This window comes from Euprymna scolopes, chromosome 23 (assembly GCF_053919585.1).
Source record: "Euprymna scolopes isolate OS-2025 chromosome 23, ASM5391958v1, whole genome shotgun sequence".
Lineage (NCBI taxonomy): Eukaryota > Metazoa > Mollusca > Cephalopoda > Sepiida > Sepiolidae > Euprymna > Euprymna scolopes.
In genome coordinates, this window is record NC_136504.1 from 45,772,054 (window position 1) to 45,796,284 (window position 24,231).

A 24,231-nucleotide genomic window follows, 5' to 3' on the forward strand; every position below is an offset into this window, starting at 1 on the left:
CAGTATTATATAATGCATGGGGGTTATTAAACAAACTAAACTCTTCAATCATAAAATGATTGATTTACCAACATCTATAAATATAAAAGCGAAAATGTATGTATATATGTTCGCTTTTTGTGTATATCTGTAAAAGGCTTTTTTTGCTGGACTTTTCGGTCAGCTCATTCCTTAAAACTTTTTATATGCTGTCTAAATGATAATATCTAAGAGTTACAAACGGAGGTCGCATGTGTATTTAATTTGCCCGACTTTCACGCGCTATTTGTTTCAGATTTTTAGATCGTTCCCCTAATAAACGGGGAGCTGGTTTTTCCCAAAGTTGTGTAAAAACAAACAAACCGAGTTATTGACCTCATTAAAAACTGTCCCGCAGAAAATGTTAACTGCTGACTAGCTATTGTTTACATCGTCATAACGCTTGCAGAAAATGTTAACTCCACGATTTCCACTTGGCCTCATTAAGTCATTAGGTGCAGGCACCTGTCAATTCTTTTTCTACTTAAATAAATTCAAACGTCTTTCAGTAACTCTTTCTTGCTGGCCGATTGGTTAACGTGTCATGTTTTTTTCACATTTTATTTTCCAACTTCACCTCAGAGCTTCGGGTTCGATCCTACCTACCTACCAAAACTCCCCCCCCCCATGTTTCTCACCTGGGCAATGCCGGGTACCCCCACTAGTTTATATCTAAAATGATTTTCTTGATTTTTCTATCATTTTGATTTTTTTTTTTCTTTTTTTTTCCAGAAAGGTGTTCCAATTATTTATCTCCCTTTGCACAAAAGTCATTTGGATTATGTCATTATTACATGGATCATGTGGCTATACAATATGAGGGTCCCTCATGTTGCAGCTGGAAACAACCTCAACATACCTTTACTTGGGTGAGTTCTTTCTGTCCACCTACTACAGCTAGGGTGACTAGTGTTTCTATCAATGAAGACCAATTATTGTCATGCCAAACTGTGAGCTTTTTTTACACTAAGAATGAACCTTTTATATATGGCAGTTGTGCTACCAAGTATGTGGCATCCCCCCCCCCTTGCCTATATACTTGGTATTTCAAGACTAAAGTCAATAACCATCTATTATCTTTACAATAATTCTTTCATTCTTTACAGTAAATGGTTTCACACCTTGTCTAGAGCGATTTCTAAACTAAGTTTGTTTATTTTTACTTTCATTTTTGTGGCAGCTACATTACTGGGGCTGAGGAAGCTGTAGCCATGGTTTTTGTTTTTGTTTTTTTACACTGATGTGCAAATCCATTTTTTGTCATTCCATTATCCAGATTGCGGCCAATTTTTATTATTGAGGTTATTATAATGCACTCCTTTCTTTTTAATAAGAAACAGTTTCAGATTTTTTTTTTTTTTTTGGCATTGAACTTGGGCGATCACACTTCATATCTGGTCTCCCAGTTCATTTGGTTACGGTCTCCTCAACTCTTCTGTGTAGGGCGCAGTAGAATAAGACACTAACAGACCAGCTAGAACATAAAGGATGAACTGAAGGGCGCTCACATCTTGTTTTCTTAACATTAATCCTATAAATTAAAAGAAAAAAAAAAAACTTTGCATGTTTAAACAAATTTAATACTGCTTACCAGTTATATTCTCTTACCAGCAATTACCAAAGATGAATATAAAATTGAACAATTATCAATTCCATTATTAATATTTACATCATAACTTGTAACGGGAGAAACTTCATGTGTAGAAATCATTTATTTTTTATTATTTTGATTCCTGATCTCATCTTGAGTGTTATTCAAACATTTCAATCAGTATAATCTCTGACTATCTTCAGGTGTATCTTTTAGAACTTGGTAATCTTTCTGCTCAACTCAAAAATTCAAAATTAGCACAGAATTTTCAAGTACAACAGAAAGATTCCTGAGTTCAACAAGATATGTCTAAAGCAAGTAGAGGTTACATCAACCAAAACGTTATGCAAATAAAAAAAAATGCAGTATTTAATTTTTAGTTATTCATCAAACTTGTATCAGTTTGTCTTCTGGTGATTTCACTTAATTAATCTGCCTCGAAGCAACTTCGTAACCAGCCATAACCCTTCATTACTCTCCACAACTTAACCTAGTAATACCAAACAACATACCACTTAACGCTGGACAAGGCACATTCTACTGCTTAATCTGAGAGTCATAGTTTTTAAATTCGTAGTTAATATATTTCTCCTACATCAATCACTATGAAACTTATATGACTGGATTCAGAATAAAGTTTTTTTTTAAATAGTATTTTAATATTTTTATTGTGATTTGTATATTCCAAGAAATTGCAATTTAATTCCACCTATTAACTATAAAACACACACCGTGACGGCATATCTACGAGTAGTAGATGACTTTTTTAATGCATGCATTTTACGTGTGTTCATATAAATACTCAACAGAGAAGTTCTACTATTCGATGTTTCATATTTTCAAACCGATAAGAGAAAAGAATTGTCTTTATTACAGAATTTGAACAAGAGATGTGCAACTTTCCAATCAAGTTAGAACATCTTGAAATTTAAGTTTTCTAGTACAACAATAAATCAAGATAGAAACTTTGTTCAAACAGTATGTAATAGCCAACATATTTCTTTTATAAAATTTGAAAAGTATTAACTTTTTACGTGCGCATCGATAGAAATGATAGCAAGCGCCAATATTCATTGTTTTTTTTTGTTTTTTTTTGAGTGTCATGCAATGCCATCATGTAAATTCATAACAAAGTGGTTTACAACAATGGGGTATACATTTTATATTTTTATTTTTAATTTAGAAAATATAAATTTTTGATTATGAAAAGAAAAAGAATATTTTTGGTAATGTTCCATTTTAGCGTCAGAAAAATTTTTTTCAAAAAATATTCAATTCAAACAAATTCATTTGAATAGGAGAAAGTTTGGTGCTCATGCACTTATGTTACCATGCTATTTTTTTAAAATAGTATTTTCAAGTTTTATGATTTTTTTTTTTTTTTTTTTTTATGTTAGGTGAAAATACAAAATAATTACAAAACACCCTCCACTCCTATCTTAAGAATGGATTTCTAAATAACATTATTTCAGCACAGTAACATAAGTACCGAAAGTTTATTTGTATAAAACTATGAAAAACGTGAGAGGAACGTTTAATACATCACAAGATGTCCAAAAATATTATTTTTATAAATATTTATATTCTGTTGCTGTTAATTAATAAATACTGAAAATTTCATTAAAATTGGTTAATTTCCTGAATTTTTATAAATTTTTAAGTGGGGAAGGGGGAGGGGGTTCTGCAGCTCTAAAACAGTCTTTCAAACTTCATAAACACTTTTAGAAACTCATTCTAAGCATGGGGATAAGGTGTTTTGTAACTATTCTGTATTTTCACGTAACAAGTTAATAAAAAATTATAATTATATTGTACTAACATTATTTATTATTTAGAAACCTATACTTAACATGGGAAGAGGAAGGTGTTTTTGTAACTATTTTGTACTTTCACCTAACAATGTAATAAAAAAAAGATACTGTAAAACTTGAATTTAACTTGAAAATAGGATTACAATAATAGTACTGTAATTTTATTTTGTTAAAAAATTTTGTTGAATTTTTATTCAAACTGTTTTACTTAACACCACTTTTTTTATTTAAGTAAACAACGCTTTTAAATGAGTTAAAACACACAAACCACTTATCAAGTAAGTAAAAGAATAATTTATCTTGCCTATGATAAGGTTTATTGGGTTTGTTTTACAATATACAGAGGTATGAAAAAGTGGTAAAAAACAAAACAAAAACAGAACAAATAAATGTTACCAAAGGTAAGATAAGTTATTCTTTTACCTACCTCAATAAATTTTTGTGTTGTAAATGTTTATTCTGTTCGCAAAACGAGTAGTGTGGAGTGGTGCATGAGAACAAGAAAAAATGGCCGCGATGTCTCTTGAAATCTTTGAAATTTTGACAAGGACTTAAAAGTGAAAAATATACAAAATAGTGATAGAAACCCACCCAATAATTGACACGGCAACTTAAAGCCGTTAAAATTAATCATGCTAATTAGTTTAATGTGCTTGAAAACAATTGAAATCTCTATTAAATTTTCTTTCATTTGATATGCTACAAGTCATATTTTGTTAATTTTTTTTAATCATGTCGTGGTGGCCATCTTGGATTTTTTTACAGTGTAAGGATGACAAATAATAATGTCCATCAGAATAATATTTCACATGATTATAAAGCCTTACCTCCCAATTTTTTTTTGGTGTTTTTATGATGTTTCCGCTTAAAGCCATTAATATGAAATTTAATTACACTAATTGGTTTAATGTGCTTGAAAGCAATTCTAATCTATACAAAATTTCCTTAAATTTGATAAGCTATGTTTTAATTTCTTTGAATCACGTTGTGGTCATCATTTTGGATTTCCTGGTTGCCATCTTGGATTTTTCATATGATAATGTCCATCAGAATAATACTTCATATGATGATAAAGTCTTACATACCATTTTTTTTTTTTTTTTTTTTAGCTCTGTTAAAATGAAACTGAAATATGCTAATTAGTCCATAAGATACCAAGTGAGATGCTCTTCATGGTATTATATGTTAAAAATTTCATCATAACTTAAAAAGATCTGAAGATACAGTTGAAGATGGGTTAGTCTGTAAATCGTGCAAATTTCCTACCATTTTCAGCCACAAGCTTATATGCATTTGATTATGACTGACTTAAGGCAAAATCTTTAGTGAACCACACATTTTTTGATACTTTGAATGGTCATAACTCCAGTTCTAATGGACCGATTTTAAAAACTGAAGATAATATTTCTTTGTTTTTTTTATGCTCTTTTTAATAATGCTTGATTTGAGTTTATTCAATGTGAAGAAAAAAAAATGGTGTGGTATTGCTACTTAAACAGCTGTCCTCAGCTCATCCTTAATGTTGCAGCTGGATCTGTTAGTATCTTGTTCTACTGTGCCTCACATAAAGGAATTGTGGAGGTCACAACTAGGCAAGCTATGAGACCATATGTGAAGTATGATAGCCAAACCTTGATCCTCCAGCTGGTATGGCAAGGCGCTGTGTCTTGCTGTCACATGCATACTTCCTACCTGGTAGATTCAGTTTCACTACCGCACTTAAAATTTGCATGAAAATCTGTTACTTTTTTTACTCGTATCATGTTTAATGTTTGTGCAAAATTTCAAAAAAATTCCAAGGTGTAGTTATCGAGAAAAGTGCAAACAGACGAACGAACAAGGGTGAATTTACAGGTCCACCCTTCTTTTGTCCGGGACCAATAAAATTAGTGCATTTTTTTTTTTTCTTATGAAGTCTACTTCTGATGTATATAAAATACATTATGATTTTTTTCTTTTTCCTTTCAGCTCTGTTTTAAGAGCCCTTGGTGGATTTTTTATTCGAAGGAAATTGGACCAGAATGGCAGGAAAGATTTGGTTTATCGGGCTGTGTTACAATCGGTAATGCCACTTCATATTATATTTTATGAACCAATATAAAAAAAAGATCTATAAAAACATCAATTTTCATGTAATCTTTTATAGAATTTTTATATAAATTACTAAAACTGCATTTGTTTGTCACATTTCTTCCATCCAATGCATACCAATTATTAATCCCTCTGCCTTGAGGATTGTCTAGAGCAGGAATACTTAGTTAAAATCTACCATCGATCGCAAAGGTATAGTAAGTAGATTGTGTAATATTAAGAAGTTTTAAATATTTTAGAAAATTAATTAATGAACAAATTTGGCATTTAATAGACACATGAAGTAATCAGTCAGATCTTTTCTCTATTATGAATTGCCATGTATACACAAAAAATACTCTTATTTTATATTTAAATCAAAGGAACTTGGGCATGTAATATATTGAAACTAGTGTTAGGATGAATGGTCGGAATCAGGTACATAAAATATTGAAACATTTTGGCGAATCGGAAAAATTTGTGATTATTTTCAGATTTCAAAAACGATTGAAAAGAAAAAACATTTTTTTTTACCTTAATTTTTTATTGATGACTAGCAGGGGTGCCCGGCGTTGCTCGGGTGTTTGGAGGTGTATGCTGTGCAAAAAAAGCAAAAAAACAAAAAAAAATGGTTAATTTTTTAAAATTTGACCCCTATTATGACCCCTTAAAATTTATAGTTTCGGGCTCAAATCACTTTATTAAATTAGATCCAGGTTCAAGGAACCTATATCTAAAATTTCAAGTGTCTAGACCCAAAATTGTCGGAGGAGTTTGGTAGAGTTCTTAAAGGTCAAATCGTTGAAATTTGACCCCTTAACAGCCAAATTTCTGGCTGACACCCGTCACATCAATTTTCCCAAATATCAGTACCCGGTATTTCAAATTTCGAGTCTATAGACTAAAAATTGACAGAGTTATTGCGTAGGGAAATGTACACAGGCAGACAGACAGACAGACACGTTCACTTTTATAGATATATAGATAGATAAAATGATAAATATTTATGTTTTCGAACAAGTAAAACTAAAATTTATAGTTCATAATGACGAATTTAGGAAAAATTGCTCGATAAAAGTAGAACAGGTAAAAATGCCATAAATTAATATAATAGAAAAAAATAGCACCATTGAAAATCTCCATGACTTCACAAAAATCTTGGATACACTGCATGAAGAAGTTTGTCAAATTAAAAAGGAAAATTATATCTACATTTACCCCCCCCCCCTCCCCAAATTCTACCTTTTTAGGTGATTTTAGAATCTGAATCAGTAGTTACATATATTGGAATCATCCCATCACGAATTAAAGCTGAAGTCAGAAATTAGGATATAATGTACTTCTATTAGCAATATTTTCGCATGTCTAAACTGAATGCTATTCCTGATGAAAAAGCAGGAATGTTTTACCTTTTTAGAGTGACATCATTGAAGAGTTCTAATAAAGAGATAATGTATGACTTCCTATTACAGAGAAGAGATAGAATCATCCAGTTTGAATGAATGTAAATGTATGTTTTATGGAAGTTTTAGTTATTTAAAAGTACCTTTTATATGTCTTTTATTAATCAATAACATACTGGAAAAAGAGTTATTGTCAGCCATCTTTTTTTATCTTGACATCGCTCATGAGATCTTGTCTCCATCTCTTACTCTCCTTACACAATACTTGGACTTAATTCAACAAAAAATATAATTCAAAATGTAATTGATTTTTCATTTTGAAAGAAGGGGATAAATTATCAGTTTAATATCCATTTTACATGTTGATTTTAAGAAATAGGTAGGGACACTGTCATAGGAAACAGACATTGAAATGTAATTAATTTTTTATGATTTAGCCGCAACTATTAAAAAAAAAGTAGTCTTACCAAATAATGTTTTCAAAGATGTGTACAATGGTCAACTCTTTGAGGTTAACCAGAGGGAGCCTATGAAACTCTGGGATGAACTAAACTTGGAAAAAATTAAGCATAACCTTTATACAGTATTGGGTACAGATCCTTTTGTTGCATGCAACAGTTTATTGGTCGGTGACCAGTAGTTATCCTTATTGAGTTGATTTTAATCACTTATGTTTTCCTTCCTTCCCTGCGAACTGGATCTGCTATCTTAATTGTTCTTCGTCTAATGACTCAAGAACTGTTATCCATTCTTCAATTTTCTGCGGAATTTAGCAAAATTTTTCTTTATAATTCAGGAAAGGTAGAATTCCACTTTTCTCCTTTAAAGAAGGTTAAATTGCTTAAGTATTGCGTCCTTGTGTTAGATATTTGTTTTTAAACAAGTAAAACTAAAATTTATAGTTCATAATGACGAATTTAGGAGAAAATGGCGCTGGAAAAAAATGACCCAGTAAAAATGCCACAAATGAATATATAGGAAAAAAAATGCCACAATTGAAAAATATAGATGAAAATGTTGGATACAATACCTGAAGAGAAAACACTTGATTTGGCTCAATTTTTTTTTTTTTTTTTTTTTCTGTTCTCTTTATCTTTATTCTTTCCCTGTTTTTTCTCTCTTCCTTTTTCCGTCATGTTTTGTCTTGCTTTGCTTTCCCCTCTCTTTGAAAATATTAGTTTTGCCACACGTCAAATGATTTGTGAGTGGAAGGGTAGAAGACTTTTGTTTCATTAATGAATCTTTTCCTATTCTCCTTAAAACATGTCGATACTTTCAGTATGAAAAAAATGTACTGTAGATTATGACCCTTTGTTAAATCAGCATTCCCCAATGAGATTTTTTTTTTTAGGCAATTATAAGTTATCCCCCCCCCCATTTGGCTCAATTTTATTTCTCTTTTTTTCATTTCTATTACTTTATTTTTCTTTCTTTCTTCCTCTATTATGTTTTCCTTGCTCTGCTTTGCCTCCCGCTAAAAATGTTAATCTTGCCATACTTCAAACACTTCAAAGGTTGTAAATAATCAAGATCTCTCTGATTCTCTCTTTTGATCTTGAGCATGTGGTGCAATGGGGAACGGGGCGGTTGGTTAATTTTAATGCATCCAAAACCAAGCTCCTATCTTTCCATTATTAACACTCTGACCCCCATCTGGCATCAATTAAAATGAATAACTCTCGTCTTGGGGGAGGCTCCATGTTTTGACAAGCTTCTTGGTCTGACCGTTACTCCTGATCTGAAAGGAACATGTACATTTTTTTTTTTTTTTTACACAGTGATCACCACTTATCAAGGCCCGGAAGCCACTCAGGGATAAGGGTTATTGCAAGTACATTACATTAGTGTGGAGATTTGATGAAGTGTTTAATTAAGGGGGCAGTTCATGAGGAATTTGTTAACATTGGACTTGAAGACATCCAAGTTGTAGTCCGGAGGGAAACAGGCAGACGGAACAGAGTTCCACAGGCGTGCAGTTCTAAGAAAGAAGCTTTGTTCATGGAATCCGCGTTTTGATTTAGGCACAGATATAGAGTGGGGGAAATTTTTGACAGTGGATTCAGCTAGACTGGTGTTTTTCGTGAAAGATTGGCGAGGGGGGACCAGGGATTGGAGCTCAGAGGAGCACATGCCATGGAAATAACGATAAAAAAAGGATAGGCTCGCAACGTCTCTTTTGTGGGAGAGAGGTTGCAGGGTAGAGAAAAGGGCATCCTCCACTAAGCCACAAAGTCTATTTTGTACTCTGTCAAGGCAGGATAGGCTGTTTTTAACAGCTCCTGCCCAGATATGGCAACATCAAATCCGTTGTCAAGGTCACTGGAAAAATGGTGGAATCATTTTACCACTCAATAGATATCTCACTGCTGATGCAATTCTCTACTGTATAAAAGCTAAATATTGTTGGCACATCTGGACAGGATAAGCTGCTAGATGTAGCTTATCCTGTCCTTTTTTCTTCCCTGTAATCTCTTTCTCACAGAAGAAACATTGCAAGCCTGTCTCTGCTCTATCGTTATTTTCATGGCAAGTGCTTGTCTGAGATCCAATGCTTGCCCCCCCCCCCTTGCCAAACTTTCACAAAAAAAACTCATCTAGTTGAAACCACTATCAATAATCCCCCCCCACTCTATATCTGTGCCTAAACCTAAACATGGATTCCATGAACAAAGCTTCTTTCTATGAACTGCACACCTGTGGAACTCTGTTTTGTTTGTCTGCTTTCCAGCTGACTAAAATATGGTCATCTTCAAGTCCAATGTAAACAAGTTCTTGATACGCCGTCCCCTAAAATAATCCAATTTACCAAATTTCCACTACCAGTGATTACTACGATATTGTCCCATTGATTACCATACTCATTAATCCTTATCCTCAAGTGGTCTCCAGGCCTTTATAAGTGATGACTCCTATAAAAAAAAAGTATTGTAAATTAACAACCTATGCTACCCCACCCTCAAAATGAGATTTTTTTTTTTGTTTTTGTTTTTTTTAAGGTGATTATAAGTAGGGCTGTGACAACAGCATATTCTTTTCATTGTTTTGACTCTTGAGTATATATCCGTTAATATCTTATGTTTCTATATAGACATGTGTGGTTCTCGGTTGATTAAGTGTGTCTGACTGTGTCGGATATATACCCGAGAGTCAAAAAAATGAAAAGAATATTCTGTTGTCACAACCCTAATTATAAGTGAGCTCCCGCTTTGAGAAATTAGTGCAATGGTGGTGAGAAGTTTGAGTAATTCATCTCGATTTCAGATATTTTTCCATTAGCCTGATTGGCATTTTATTTTAACGTTGATCTTATAAATTAAAAAAAAAAAAAAAAACTTTTTACAAATTTCATACTTGCTCTACTTTTCAGCTGTTACTTCCAAAGAAAGAAACCGTCTGTAAATATAGTTTTATGCAAAAGCTGCTAACATTTCTTTCCTCTTTGTGTCTTGATTTCAGTACATGCAAGAACTTCTTCAAGAAGGTCAATCTTTGGAGTTCTTTGTAGAAGGCGGCCGCAGTCGAAGTGGCAAGGCTCTTTATCCTAAAGGCGGTCTCCTCTCCGTTGTTGTAGATGCCTACTTACAAGGTAAGAATGGAATTGTCTTTAAATTGTATTGTGAAAGCGTTGTCCATTGAGCTGAGAGTAAGGGTAAACTGTCTATCTTTGTTATAAAGTTAATGTTGAAAACTTTAGTCATAACTATTAAAAAAATGTAGTCTTACCAAATAATGTTTTAAAAAATGTGTGCAATGCAACCCTTTTGCGGTTAACCGGAGGGAGCCTATGCAAGTCTGAGATGAACCAAACTTGGAAAAAATTGAACATAACCTTTATACAGTATTTGGTACGGATCCTTTTGTTGCATACAACAGTTTATTGGCCAGTGGTTTCAACCCAGGAAAACTGTCAGCATAGCTGATTTATAAAAATTGTCAGTACCATTTTGTGGTGTGAACAGCAGAATATTAAGATGTGCCTTTTTGGTAGGCTTACCTGAGGATGTTAGACTTTTGCAAACGTCATCACGAATTGACATATTAACAACGGGCAAACTATTGGCCCAAACTCAAAACATCCTTACTGAACCAGGACTAATTACAGCAGCAGCAAATACTATTTGTATATTATCTGAACATTTATGGGGAAAATGTGAATTCTCCAACTAGCAATAAGCACAAAAGCCCTGTGTGCTGTAAATGTAGGGGTCCTAATCATTTTTCTAAAGAGTGCCGCAGTCGAAGTGGTGCGAGAAATGTTTATCTACAAGCACAAAGAATATTAAGATGTTATCACTGCAATGAGTTGGGTCACATATTTTTAAAATTGAGTTGTGATTTTATTAAAAAATAATTTTCTATTTATATCTCAAAATAAAATTGTTTATTCCTTTGCAGGTCAAATACAAGATGCTTATATCGTGCCAATTAGTATAAGCTACGAGAAGCTTGTAGAAGGCGATTTTACTGCAGAACAGATGGTAAGTTAAAGGATTTTTTTAAATTTTTTTTTCGGTTAAAGCAATGAGAGTAAAAATTGTAACATTTATTTTGAATAGCTGTATCTTTATATATGTAAATTTATGAGACAACTTTGTGTGTGCGCATTCAATGTAGGTTTGATAATTACACATTGAATTTTTTTTATTAATCGATCATCTATATATTAATACAATGGTGTGTGTGTGTTATTGTCCGTGTCATGCTTACATCCGGGTCGTTTAATTATGTACTTCCATTTCTTGTCATAAATAATTTTACCAAGAATTCTTCATATTTTGGTTTCGATTATAGCTGATGGCACTTAAGTCATCTATTTTTTTCATAAATAATTTTATCAAGAATTCTTCGGAAGTTTTTATTTCGGTTTCGATTCAAGCTAATGCACCCAAGTAATATGGATGTATTTTTTTTTTATTTTTGAAATCGCAACTTTATAATATATAAAAATCAATAGAACATTAACTCTATAATATATACAAAATCTGCAAGAATTAAAACATTTAAGTGCACTTTACGACCGGGTTTTGCCGGGCGTTCGTGCTAGCTTAGATAAATACTTTTGCAGTTTTAACAAAAAAGCTACAATAATATCAGCGTGTCTCCATTTACATTGAACATCTACAGAATGCCAACATCAATATATTACATATGAATGAGTCCCCTGCCGAATTTCCACAGGTCCCGCTAGTTAAAATAAAGAATGCAATAACACCTGACCAAGGTTACAGTGTAGTGTTTGTTCTGGTGCGTCACTTCACCTTTTCTGTTCAAGGTCAGTGGGAGAGAGGTCCTTCAAGACTGGGGTAATTTTTATTTTTGTTCCTATCCAGAGTGCCCCTTTTTGGGGTAGATGGATTTTCCCCACATTAAAAACTGACCTTGTGTCTTACTCTGCCCTCGTGGGGAAGCAAGTAAATAAACATAAAATAAAAACAATTTTAAAAATACTATGTAGAAAGTAATTTAATGTAGAATTAAATCCACCAGAGTGCATTTGTTTTATTGTAAACAAACTTTCCATCTTTTAACGTTTAAAAATTTGATCGTTTTGAAATTTGAAAAGCTGAAAGCTGTTGAAATAAGACTCTCGTGGAAAAAAGAAATTGTAGGTATAAAAAGAATCGATGAATTCACCTTCGTAGACGACGCAGTTAATTCCAATAGGTCATCATAGCGTTTTGCTCCATAAAAAACAAAAACAAAAAAACTCAAGATCCATCATTGGGCAGTGTTTGAGACATCCCCTTAGGTCCACATAAGAGCATACCTTGCTTAAGGGACAGTTTATGAGGATGTGATAATTTGCATAGGCACTGTAGAGACACCCAGCATCCTGTACATAACTCCACTTGTGCAGATTGTCGGGCCTCAGAACGTGCTGGGAGGTGTTTTCGGTGTCGGAAGAGTCTCAGTTTTGTTGTCTTTGACTGATTCATTCCACGATGGAAGGGCGCTGGTGTTGTTCATTCAAGGCCTGTGACAATGGCAAAACTTTTACGCGATGGTAGTAGCTGTGACACCTCTTAATGTCCAAATACAGAATGGTGATTGTCGTTGCTATGCTTGTCGTGCTCTGCCTTTGCTATTACCTTTCAATGGATTCCTGACATCCTATAGATAGATGGCAGGTTGATCGATTTCAGGTTGCCTGTAATCATCCTGCATAATTTGTTGGTCTGAATGAGTGAACTAATATAACTATAAAACGACATATATCCACCGTGTAGAGAGTTTTCGGGTAGTTCTTGACTATTTAAAAAAAACAAAAAAAAAAACAACAACAACAAAATTCTGTCGTATGCGAGAATGGCAGCATGTAACCCAAATATCTCACCTGTACTCTTGTATGGCTGGGAGACATTGACAAAGAAACGTCAAAATGACACAATCCTGGCTACAGCAGATTGGATAGAGAAAATTCAGTCTCGCTGCGTGAAATTTGTAGTCTGGGGAGTCACTCATTCTATTCTGGGTAATCCACTATTAATATCTGGTATCATATGTATTGCATGTATTCTGACTAACTGCTCTATAAACAATTCTGCCTCGTGGTCTTTAAGATCTGCAGAACTTGAGAGTAGGCAATCGTATTAAGCATTAATGGTAAATTCTGTTGCATTAGAAAATTAACCCCTGCTTTCGTTTGGGTTTGTTACTGATAATTTAAAAATAGACTGCTGAATAAAAATATATTTTTTTTTTAATAAATTATAATCATTTATTTAGATCTATTTTATTAGGGTACAAACGTCAATACAATGAAAAATTTTTTAATCTGATAAGAAACCAGATAACACGATGCAGGATTTTTTTCAAATAAATGTTTTTTTTACATCAAATTTTAGGCTCCATGATGAACTTTCTTTTTCTTTAATTTTTCATTTTTACTGAAAATCTTACAGTGCAGTGAAAGATCACAGATTTCTTTCAATCTTTTTGAAGATGCTGTTTTTTTAATATCTGATAGTCTTAATGAGATGCATTGTATCAGCTGGTCTCTTAATGGAATATTCAAGTTTCTCACTATACCGATGCTCCTACTGTAGTAAAATAGATAATCTCACAACTTACCGTGTTATATTGTGCTGGATTCAGCAAAAGATGACGCTTTGATTTATACAATTTAAATCTGTTTATTGTTAATGTTAGTGTGGTGGTGGTGAGGCAGGGAGATGGTTGCTTGTATTCAGGCTGATGACACATTTGGAATTTTGGAATTCGGTCGCTCTCACTGCTTGCCAAAACAACTGCGATTTCGCCCAAGTCTTTGCTAAAAATTGTTTATTAGTTTGCTGTGACCGCTTGTCTGCTTATGACAATTTATTTTGATTTATGAAAATACTAGCATACTAGTGGGGTTACCCGGTGTTTGTAGGTGTGTGGGGGGGGGTGTAAAGAAAAAAAAAGTTTTAGTAGGAAGGTAGGCTCGAACCCGAAGCCTTGACGCATAGGTGGAAACGAAAGGGAAAAAACTCGGACACCTAAACAGCTCGGCCACGAAGGGAGAGGAAGTGAAAGCTGTCTTAATTTAACGTTTATAAAGTGAAATTGACAGATGCGAGAAAGCTAAGTCGCGCGATGTTTGACCATATAAGGTCAAACTGTTTGGCGCTGCAAGCCAGTTTCTGTTTCCCCTGCCCCAGTATTCGCTTTTTTTTATACTGAAAAGCGTAACGAAGATGCAGCGATCGAAAACAATCTCGAAAATAGCGTGTAAAAGTCTGGCAACTTAAAGATACACGACTTCCATTCTTAATTCGTAGATATTATGATTTAGACAGCATATAAAGTTTTAAGGAGTGAGCCGACCGAGAAGCCTGGCGAAAAAAGCCTTTGGCGGACATCCAGAAAAAGTGCACACACTAACACACATTTTCGCTTTTATATATAGATAATTCTGCATTATTTTTGTATTGCCGGCAGTCAAATGGAAGAGGATGGGTTGTTTTGGTTTGGATGTGTTCACCAATCATTCAAGTCTTTTTTTTTTCATTTGTTAGTTTGTTGGGACCTTTTTTGACAATTGATTTGATTACATTACCAGAGTTCATTAACCAGGACAAATTATTTCTGTTGTTCGAATACTTTCAACCTTGCTCTCTAACATTTCTCCTCATCACATTTTTCAAAATGTTCAATCATGAACATTTTGACTGCACTTCTCTCCTCCCATTCACTGCCACACCTGTCTGAGACAGAATACAAAGCAAAAAACGAAAAGGTCGTCAGCCTAATAACGGAATAAAAATGTGATAAAATAGTAAAAGGAGACAATTTGTAAGGTCTAATTTTTGTTGTGTATTCAATCTCCTGTTCTTCGTTAACAGTTCTAACACTTTTTCCTTCAATTGTAAAAATAAAAAAATAAAAAAACCACACTAGGAAAGTAAAGGAATAGGAGCAATCTTAGGTTTCTGTTTAATAAAAAAGATTTTTTCTTCTTCCGTAATCTGTGTCGTATGCAGATGCATGACTGTGATCGTTGGTGGTAACCACACCTACAATTTTTTAAATTGACATCAGGTAAATGATATTCGACCAGTATGATGCATGCTTTTGCACGAGTTCAATCCTTGTAATTTTATAATTTTATTTTCAATTTCAATGTACTATGTTTGAAATTGGAAGCTGCAACTATATGCCATATGTGTTATTCATTGTCTGACCAAAAGGAGAAATAATCCAAGATTCTTCTTTTTTTTTTCTCTAAGTTTTAGGATGATGGGTACCATTATTCTTCAAGAGAATCGGTTGTATTAGTTATGATTCCTAACTCTAGCTTATTGTTCTTAATATCTGCATCCTACAACATCGCTGCTAGCAAGTTTTTTTTTTTTTTTTTTTTTTTTTTTTACATGGAAGTGACTACTTATCAAGGCCCAAAAGCCACTCGGGGATAAAAGTTAATAAGTGTAACTTGTTTACATTGGACTTGAAGATAATCATTTTTTAGTCAGCTGGAAAGCAGCCTCACAAGCTCTAGATAAAAAAAAAAAACTTTGTTCATGGAATCCACATTTCGATTTAAGCACTGATAATGGGGGGGGGGTATTCGTGGTTTTAGCTAGATGGGTGTTTTTGTGAAAGTTTAGTAAGGGGAACTATAGATTGAAGCTCGAGCAAGCTTCAATCTATAGTTCTACTTGATAATGATAGATAATGATAGAGCAGAGATAGGCTAGCAACGACTTTTCTCTGGGGAAGAGGTTGCAGGGAAGAGAAAAGGACATCACTTATCAGGTTTTGAACTCTGTCATGGCAAGATAGGTGCTCCGAGCAGCTCTTGCTCAGATGTGGCAACAATACTCCATCCTAAGATGTACTTGGCTCTTATACAGTTAGGATTGCATTGGCAGTGAAAAAGAGATAGCAGGGAAAAGAAAAGGGCATCCCCTACAGGGCAGACTAAAAGAAATATAATATAGATAATATGAGGGGTGTTCAATAAGTAATGCCCCTGACCCACTTCCAGTTGTCTGATCTAGCTGAAATTTTGCATGTGCAATGATTTATATCTCTACGGATTATGTGGCAAATTACAGCTCTGAACTAATTGTGGTTTCTGTTTTACAGGTGTTTGAACTGAGTCAGGTGTGAAATGGAGCCTGTTGAATGTTGAGCAGTGATCCGGTTTTTGTATTTGAAAGGACGCACACCACAGGAGACTTTTGATGAAATGAAAAACTTATGGTGATAATGCCCCATCATATGACCTTGTAAAATGCTGGCATCATGAATTCAAACATGGCCAGAAGTCTGTGGAAACAGCTCCCAGACTTAGTCGCCCCCCCCCTTCTGCCATTGATGAGGCATATGTCCGACAAGTTGAGACTGCCATTTTGGAAGATTGGCGCATTACTATTTGCCAAATAGATGTCAAGATTAGTACAGGGTCTGTGGAAACTATCATTCGTGACCATTTGCATATGCATAAGGTGTCTGCCAGATGGATTCCCAGGTTGCTCACACCATTCCAGAAACGAGAATGCATCGAGTGCTCCAGGATGAATTTGGAGATATGCCAAGAAGATGAGTCAAAGTTTTTCAAAAGACTGATTACACAGGATGAAACCTGGGTTCATCACTATGATCCAGAGACCAAAGCCCAGTCAATGCAGTGGAAGCACTTGGATTCAGCACCTCCAAAGAACGCAAGGGTGCAGCACTCCGCTGGCAAGGTCATGCTCACAATCTTCTGAGACCAGGACGGAGTAGTGATGACAGATTTCCTGGCAAAGGGTACCACAATTACAGGAGCGTATTATGCTTCACTTTTGAGGAAATTAAAGGAATCTATCAAAATCAAGAGGCGGAACAAGATCAGCAAAGGTACTCTCCTCTTGCAGGACAATGCTCCGGTCCACAACTCGCATGTCACCAGATCAGAAGCACGGGCGTGTGGTTATGAAATCCTTCTCCATCCTCCCTACTCTCCTGACCTTGCACCCTCTGACTTTCACCTCTTCTCAGCCATGAAGTTGTTTTTGAAAGGAAAGCGTTTCCCAGATGATGCAGCTTTGATTTCTGAAGTCACGTTGTGGTTGGAGGACCAACCTGAGGTGTTCTACAAAAACGGTCTCCAGAGCTGCATCAAATGATAGGAGAAATGCATAACTCTGGGTGGTTGCTATGTAGAGAAAGACTAATAACTGTGCCAAGTTTCATTGCTCTATTTTATTTTATTAGCAGGGTTACCTGATGTTGCCTGGGGAAAAAATGTAACTAATCTATTAAAACTTCTATTTCTTTACCTCTTCCTGTCTCTATTTGTCCCTCTCCTGTTTTCTCGCAGCCCATTCCTCTCTCTGGACATATACAGACAATTCTCCTTTATATCCTTATATTTGAAGAATGAATTGGCATAAAGGAAGTAACTTCTTGAAAAACGGTTACTTCCCTTTAGCACATAAAATGGCTGAAAAACCAAGCCCCTCCTTCTATAATAAAAATTTGGTCGCTTGACTCCTAAAGAATGAATATATTTCTTGAAATTTTAGATATTTTTTACCAGGGCAATGCCGATTTTAAACAAAAAAAAAAAAAAAAGTTTATGGGTCTTTGTTGTATACTTTTTTACTTTTAACTGGACATACAAACAACTACCTTTTATATAGTAGCAATTTGATTTAATTAATGGTTTAATGGCCAAATGATACTATAATTTAATTTTTAAAATCGTTCCAATACGTCCAAGTGGTGATTTGCCTTGTTAGAGGTGGGCATGAGTTTTTAAACAAAAAAGTAAGTTTTTGGCCAAATTATAAGTACAGCTAATCTATTATAGAAAAGGCAAAATGTGTGTGTTTTGTATGTCTGCCAAAAAGTTTTCAACAGACATGTCAGTCCGTTACAAAATTGGTATCGTTTTAAAGCTCAATATCAAAAAATTAGCCAAAAACATTCTTTCACCATCAACTGGGTTGTTTTTTTTACAAGGAGTCACTTTTTTTGTTGACATTTTTGCAAGTCATTCAAACCTCATGTCAACAACATCGCATAAAGGACATTATTTCAACCACCCATGACGTCACAATCGCGGTGGACGCATTGATAAGACCGTTTGCTTTTTTTCACCACCTTTTCCTCTTGAGCGTTACAGGTTTGAGCCTGCCTACTACTAATTTTTTTTTTTTTTTTTTTTTTTCTTGCTCAACCAACACCCTTACACACCCGGGCAACACCAGGCACGTAAGATATAAAACTTGAAAGCAAACTAGTTTAACAGTGCTGAATGATTTAAAAAAAAAAAAATTTTTTTTTTTTTTTTAATTTCTTAATTTTCAGAGCCAAAGGCTTGGAAATGAAAAACTTCTGTTTTTAAATTGTTCGTATCGTTTGGTTTTATTTTCATAACCATTTATATAATTGCAGCTACCATGAAACTGTCAAAATACTATAAACTTTATATGTCTTTACAGGGTTCTCCAAAACAACGAGAAAGTATATGGGGTACATTATGTGCTCTAATTCAAGTCCTCTGTGGAGACTACGGTCACGTGAGGGTAGAATTTCCTCAACCATTTTCCGCAAAAGTAAGTTGCTAATTTGATGAGTTTTCGTGTGACTTTGCATAGATGTTAAACCAAAATTTAGAATTAGAAACTATTTCGTCGACTCAAATTTGACCAGGTTATTCATCTGCCAAAGTTGGCTTAAAAAAGGCAATTTCAATGTGCCACTTTTCAATAAGACTTTGAATTAGTTTTTTTTTTTTTTTTCTGTGTGTGAGTGTGTGTATATATATTCACAGTTATAGGTGGTGTAAGAATCATAGAAACTGTTTTTTAATTTATTTTATCTTATTTTAATATTTCAAGCAGTCCTCTGCTTTTTGTAAAAAAAAATGGAACGAAAAGAATAAAATTAATCAGAATGAAAAACGTTGAAATCTTTGGGTAGCGTTTATTCATTAAGATCTTGTTACTGTTTGACAAAGAATGCTTTTTTTTCTTTTCTTTTTTTTTTTCTAAATGTCAGGCATCACATCAACATCATAACACTAAGTATAACATATATATAGTTGAGTTTCATTCCAAAAACAAGCAAAAATAATTGGTCTACAACCATGATTTTTATTAATACTTTGTTTTAACATAGGTCAATATCTACATTTTCTTTTTTCCATAATCGTTTCACATGTGTTTTGCTTTCTTTTGGGTTGTGGTGATCTCGCGCATATCCGGCAAAATTATTACAATGTCAATAATATGAAAGAACTATTTAAAAAAAATAAACTCCAACAAAATACTAACATTTCTGAGAAAAGTAAATCTATATAAAAGAATATAACTTTAATTCAATCCAACTTTACATCCAAAAAAAAAAAAAAAAAAGGAAGCACATCACCTAATGATACAGAAAGTCTGATTTGACTCACTGATTAAATTAAAATATCTATTCCACAAAAAAAAAAAAAAAATTGGAACTCTGCATTAAATAACCAAAAAAAAAAAAGTTTGATATATGCCGTAAAACCAAACCAAACATGTGTTTTGCTGGGAATATAGTTGATCTTGCTATCACAACTCATCAGAGACAAACAATGTTAAAGTCTGTCACAAATTGATGGAATAAAGAAGGAAAAGGATGCTTCTAGGAAGAACATAAACTTTTTTAAACAATGAATAAAATTAGTAAAAATTATATCACAGATTCATTTATTTTTTAAATTCAAATCTTTTTTTTAATAAATTTATTTTTACATGAAATATTTCTATTAAAATTGAAGAAATTTCTGATCATACACACTGTCAAAAGATTTCCTTTCAATTTATAATTTTAAAATATTTTTAATGCTTTTATTTAATTTATTAAATCTGTTTTTCAAATTTTGAAGTCAAATAGTTTTTCTAAAATTATTTTGTAATCAACATTTAACAATTACTTCAGTTGGCTTATATATCTTATAATGCCAACCAATTATATCTCTACAGTCTTTTGCTATTGCTGTGTCTAGGTCACTATTGGGAAAAAAATACCATTTTAAAAATAATTCTAGGTGCATTAATTTTTTTTTTCTTTTTGAAAGGAATTGAGACATTTTTCTTAAGAACATGTACCGACATTGCACAAAAAAAAAATTGACAAACCAGAATCAAAACACTAATTTTATAGTGTGGAAGTTATTAATCAATAAAATTTGAGAAAAAGACTAGCTTTACTTTATTATATAGATTAATTTACATAATTTTTTCCGTTATTTTCAGGAATTCATTCAGTCTTTCAACCTCAACAATGGTATTCCCCTGCAAGCATCCCTAACACTCAATCCTCCTCTACCTGATGGGACAATGACACCATCTTCTCTCTCCAGCAGTTTGTCCAGCAATACTTCATTGTGCACGCTGAATGTCAGCAAAGAAAACAGGGAATTGATTCAGAGTTTGGCTGAACATGTCATCTACAGTAAGTGTGAAAGGGGGTTTAATCAGCTACAGCATTTTAGTGTCCTCTCCCCTCTCAAAAAAAACAAACATTTTTTTATCTTGCTAAGTAATTTAAATAAGATCCTAGTTTACTTATAAGATGATAGTTTGATATATAAAGTGTTTTTTTTTTTTTTTTTTTTTTTTTTTTTGTTTTTTTAGCGGTAGCAAGTTTTTGATTAAAATAAATCACGGAAAAATACTTTTATACACAGGGTTCACACAGGCTTGAGAAGGCCTTGTGTTTTAAGCTTCATCTTGAAAGGGGCTTATTTCTATTATTACCTCGAAAAGGCCTTGGAAATTGTATTCTTATTCAGTAAAAATTTGTCGGAATATTAAAAATAAAATCGAAATAATAAAATATCTTTTAAATATTAAAAGTAAAATTGAAATACATTCTTCTGAAATTTCATATTTTCTGTATTGTGAGACAAAAACAATGTAATTTTAAAAAATTGTTTTGCATTGTATTTTTGGTGATCAGGTAGTACCCTCTTTTAAAAGGAGGTTGATGGTGAGAACGTGTACGAACATGAAATTATCTTTCATCTGTCTATCCATAGCCTGGAGCCCCTGGAGGGGCATAGGTCATCCACAACTTTGTAAATGCTTTTGTAGCGAGGAGCTCTTTTTTTGGGGTGAGGGTGCTGGCCCCATGCCTAACCTTCCCATACAGCGCCTAACCTTTCCAAATGGTTACCTATCTGGTACTGGTCAGGCTCAATGTTGATTGAGTGATCTGGCAAGAACCAGTGTGTCAACATGATTGGGCCATACATGGAATTGTCTTAATGAATTATTATTATATAAATTTTAACGTCAAGGGTGTGAGTTCCATATAGAAGCGTTGATTTGATTTAAATAGAATAAAATACACATCAAGTGCACTTGAAAGCCAAATCACAATGTAATATTAGGAAAATAAACAAATATTTTACTTTAACATTTCTATTGAACTCTTATTTTTTTAATATTTTACTCGTTTGAAATTTATAACATAAATATATTTCTGAGCTTAACTCCATCCTCAGTATGTTTTCTTTTTTTTTCTTTTCTGCTTTCTTGCCATGTTGTAAAGTTGACGTTATTCTTGTGTTGCCTATGCACTGTTCCAACATTTCGAAATACAACCGCTGAGATTTGACACCCGGCTCTTTACAAACACTTTTTTCTCCAACTTTACAACATGGTAAGAAAGCAGAAAGGAAAAAAAAGAAAAATAACATACTGAAGATGGAGTATAGCTCTGAAATATATTTGTTATAAATTTCAAACAAGTAAAATATTTGTTTATTTTCCAAATATTACCTTGTGGGGTTTGTATTACTGTACACATAGATTCGAAAAAGTTGTCAAAAAACAAATATATAACAAATAAATATCAAAGGCAAGATAAGTTACTTTTCTACCAAACTGGATATATTTTTCTTATTTTTATTCAATGTAACATGTTTATTCAGCTCGAAAAACATGCAGTGTTTACCGATGTATTGGAAAATGGTGCCCGACACTCTTTAACATGGTAAGTTTGGGAAAAGGTGTTATAAATAATAAACTAGATAAAATACTATTTAAAAAACACCGAGTATATGTCAACTTATGTCACGGTAACATATAATTAGCGAATTTCTAACAGTATTTTGTCTAGTTTATTATTTATAACATCTTTTCCTGAACTTACCGTGTTAAAAAGAGTGTCGGGCGCCATCTTGAATTTTCTAATACATCGGTAAACACTGTATGCTTTTCGAGCTGAATAAACATGTTACATTGAATAAAAACACGAAAAATATATCCAGTTAGGTAAAAAAGTAACTAATCTTGCCTTTGATAAGATTTATTTGTTATATATTTGTTTTTTTTTTAATTTTTTTTTTTACAACTTTTTCGAATCTATGTGTACAGTAATATAAACCCACCTTGTGATTTGGCTTTCAAGTGCACTTGATGTATATTTTATATAAACTTTATTTATTTTTTTATTTTTTTTACTTAAATGTATTTTCTGCTTTCTTTCAGGTTGTGTGTGTAGCACAGTAATGATGAGTACCAATCTGTTGGCCTTTTTGCTGTTAACAAAACACAGAGAAGTAAGAAACTTGTTGAATTATCTGACTTATCAAATATCTTTCAATTTTACATCTTAAAAGCATGAATCCTTACAAAACACATTTAATTACTTGGTGCTTACTGACAGAAATACGTGTGTGAAATATGGCAGTTCAAAATCGATTAACAAGAAAACTCTTTTCATAAACTTACATATCTGGCAAAAATAAGTATCTATGTGATCCGATTGTTTCTTGGGGAGTCTTTTTTTTTTTTTTTTTTTTTTTTTTTACATGGAGTTCACCACTTATCAAGGTCCAATGGCCACTCGGGGATAAGGGTTATTGTGTGTACAGTAATCAAAGGGATAGTGTAGCAATAGTATTGGAGAAATGGTAAGGTGTCATTACTTAGGGGTGGGGGTTCATTAGGAATTTGTTTGTGTTGGACTTGAAGACATCCAGGTTGAAGTCGGGAGGGAAAAAGGCAAGCGGAACAGTTCCACAGGCGTGCAGTTCTAAGAAAAAAGCTTTGTTCATGGAATCTACGTTTTGATTTAGGCACAGATAGGGAGTGGGGAAAATTATTGACGGTGGTTTCAGCTAGTCGGGTGTTTTTTGAAAGATTGACGAGGGGGGGCAGAGAATGGAGCTCAGACGAGCACTTGCCATGGAAATAACGATAGAACAACGTCAGGCTCGCTATATCTCTTCTGTGGGAAAGAGGTTGCAGGGTAGGGAAAAGAGCATCCCCCACCAAGCCATGAAGTCTATTTTGTACTCTGTCAAGGCAGGATAGGCTGTTTTTAGCAGCTCCCGCCCAGATGTCGCAGCAGTACTCCATCTTTGGGCGTACTTGGCTCTTATATAGATAGAGAATTGCATCATTAGTGAGATATCTTCTGGAGCGGTAGAAGGATCCCACCATTTTCCCAGCGACCTTGGCCACAGACTTGATGTATGTGTTCCATTTAAGATCAGGAGTAAAGGTCAAACCCAGGAGCTTATCAAAACCTGGGGCCTCCCCTAGACGAGAGCCATTCATTTCAATTGATGCCACGTCTTTTCTGGAACAATCGTTCCATCCTGGAAACAGCAACCAGCTGCCGATGCAATAAAACAATAGACACATCCCCTTACATCAAGGGATCGAGATTCGGTTGGAAGGTCTGGCCGTCATTACAGGCATCATCAGCATTCTTCATGACAGGGATCGCTTCTCTGAAAATTAAACGCTTCTATAAGTGACAAAGGCATTTTTATAAAAATCTTTCTCTATTGTCTGCCAAAATGTTTTGTTTTTAGCCTGCCTTCAAAAACAGCTTTTTCTGCCCCATCACTCTGATATCTAAACATACCTTT

At 33.7% G+C, this 24,231-nt stretch overlaps 1 protein-coding gene across 2 annotated transcripts in view; it reads left to right on the forward strand.

Annotated features, from left to right (window-relative positions):
- LOC145245864 (glycerol-3-phosphate acyltransferase 1, mitochondrial-like) overlaps window positions 1-24,231 on the forward strand; it is a 130,392-nt gene that overhangs the window by 88,340 nt on the left and 17,821 nt on the right. For both annotated transcript variants that reach the window (XM_080107571.1, XM_080107572.1), the window contains exons 9-15: window positions 751-887; window positions 5,389-5,482; window positions 10,350-10,479; window positions 11,289-11,371; window positions 18,812-18,925; window positions 20,600-20,798; window positions 22,841-22,911. In XM_080107571.1, coding sequence (XP_079963697.1) covers window positions 751-887; window positions 5,389-5,482; window positions 10,350-10,479; window positions 11,289-11,371; window positions 18,812-18,925; window positions 20,600-20,798; window positions 22,841-22,911 — 828 coding nt within the window. The remainder of the gene's footprint in view (window positions 1-750; window positions 888-5,388; window positions 5,483-10,349; window positions 10,480-11,288; window positions 11,372-18,811; window positions 18,926-20,599; window positions 20,799-22,840; window positions 22,912-24,231) is intronic.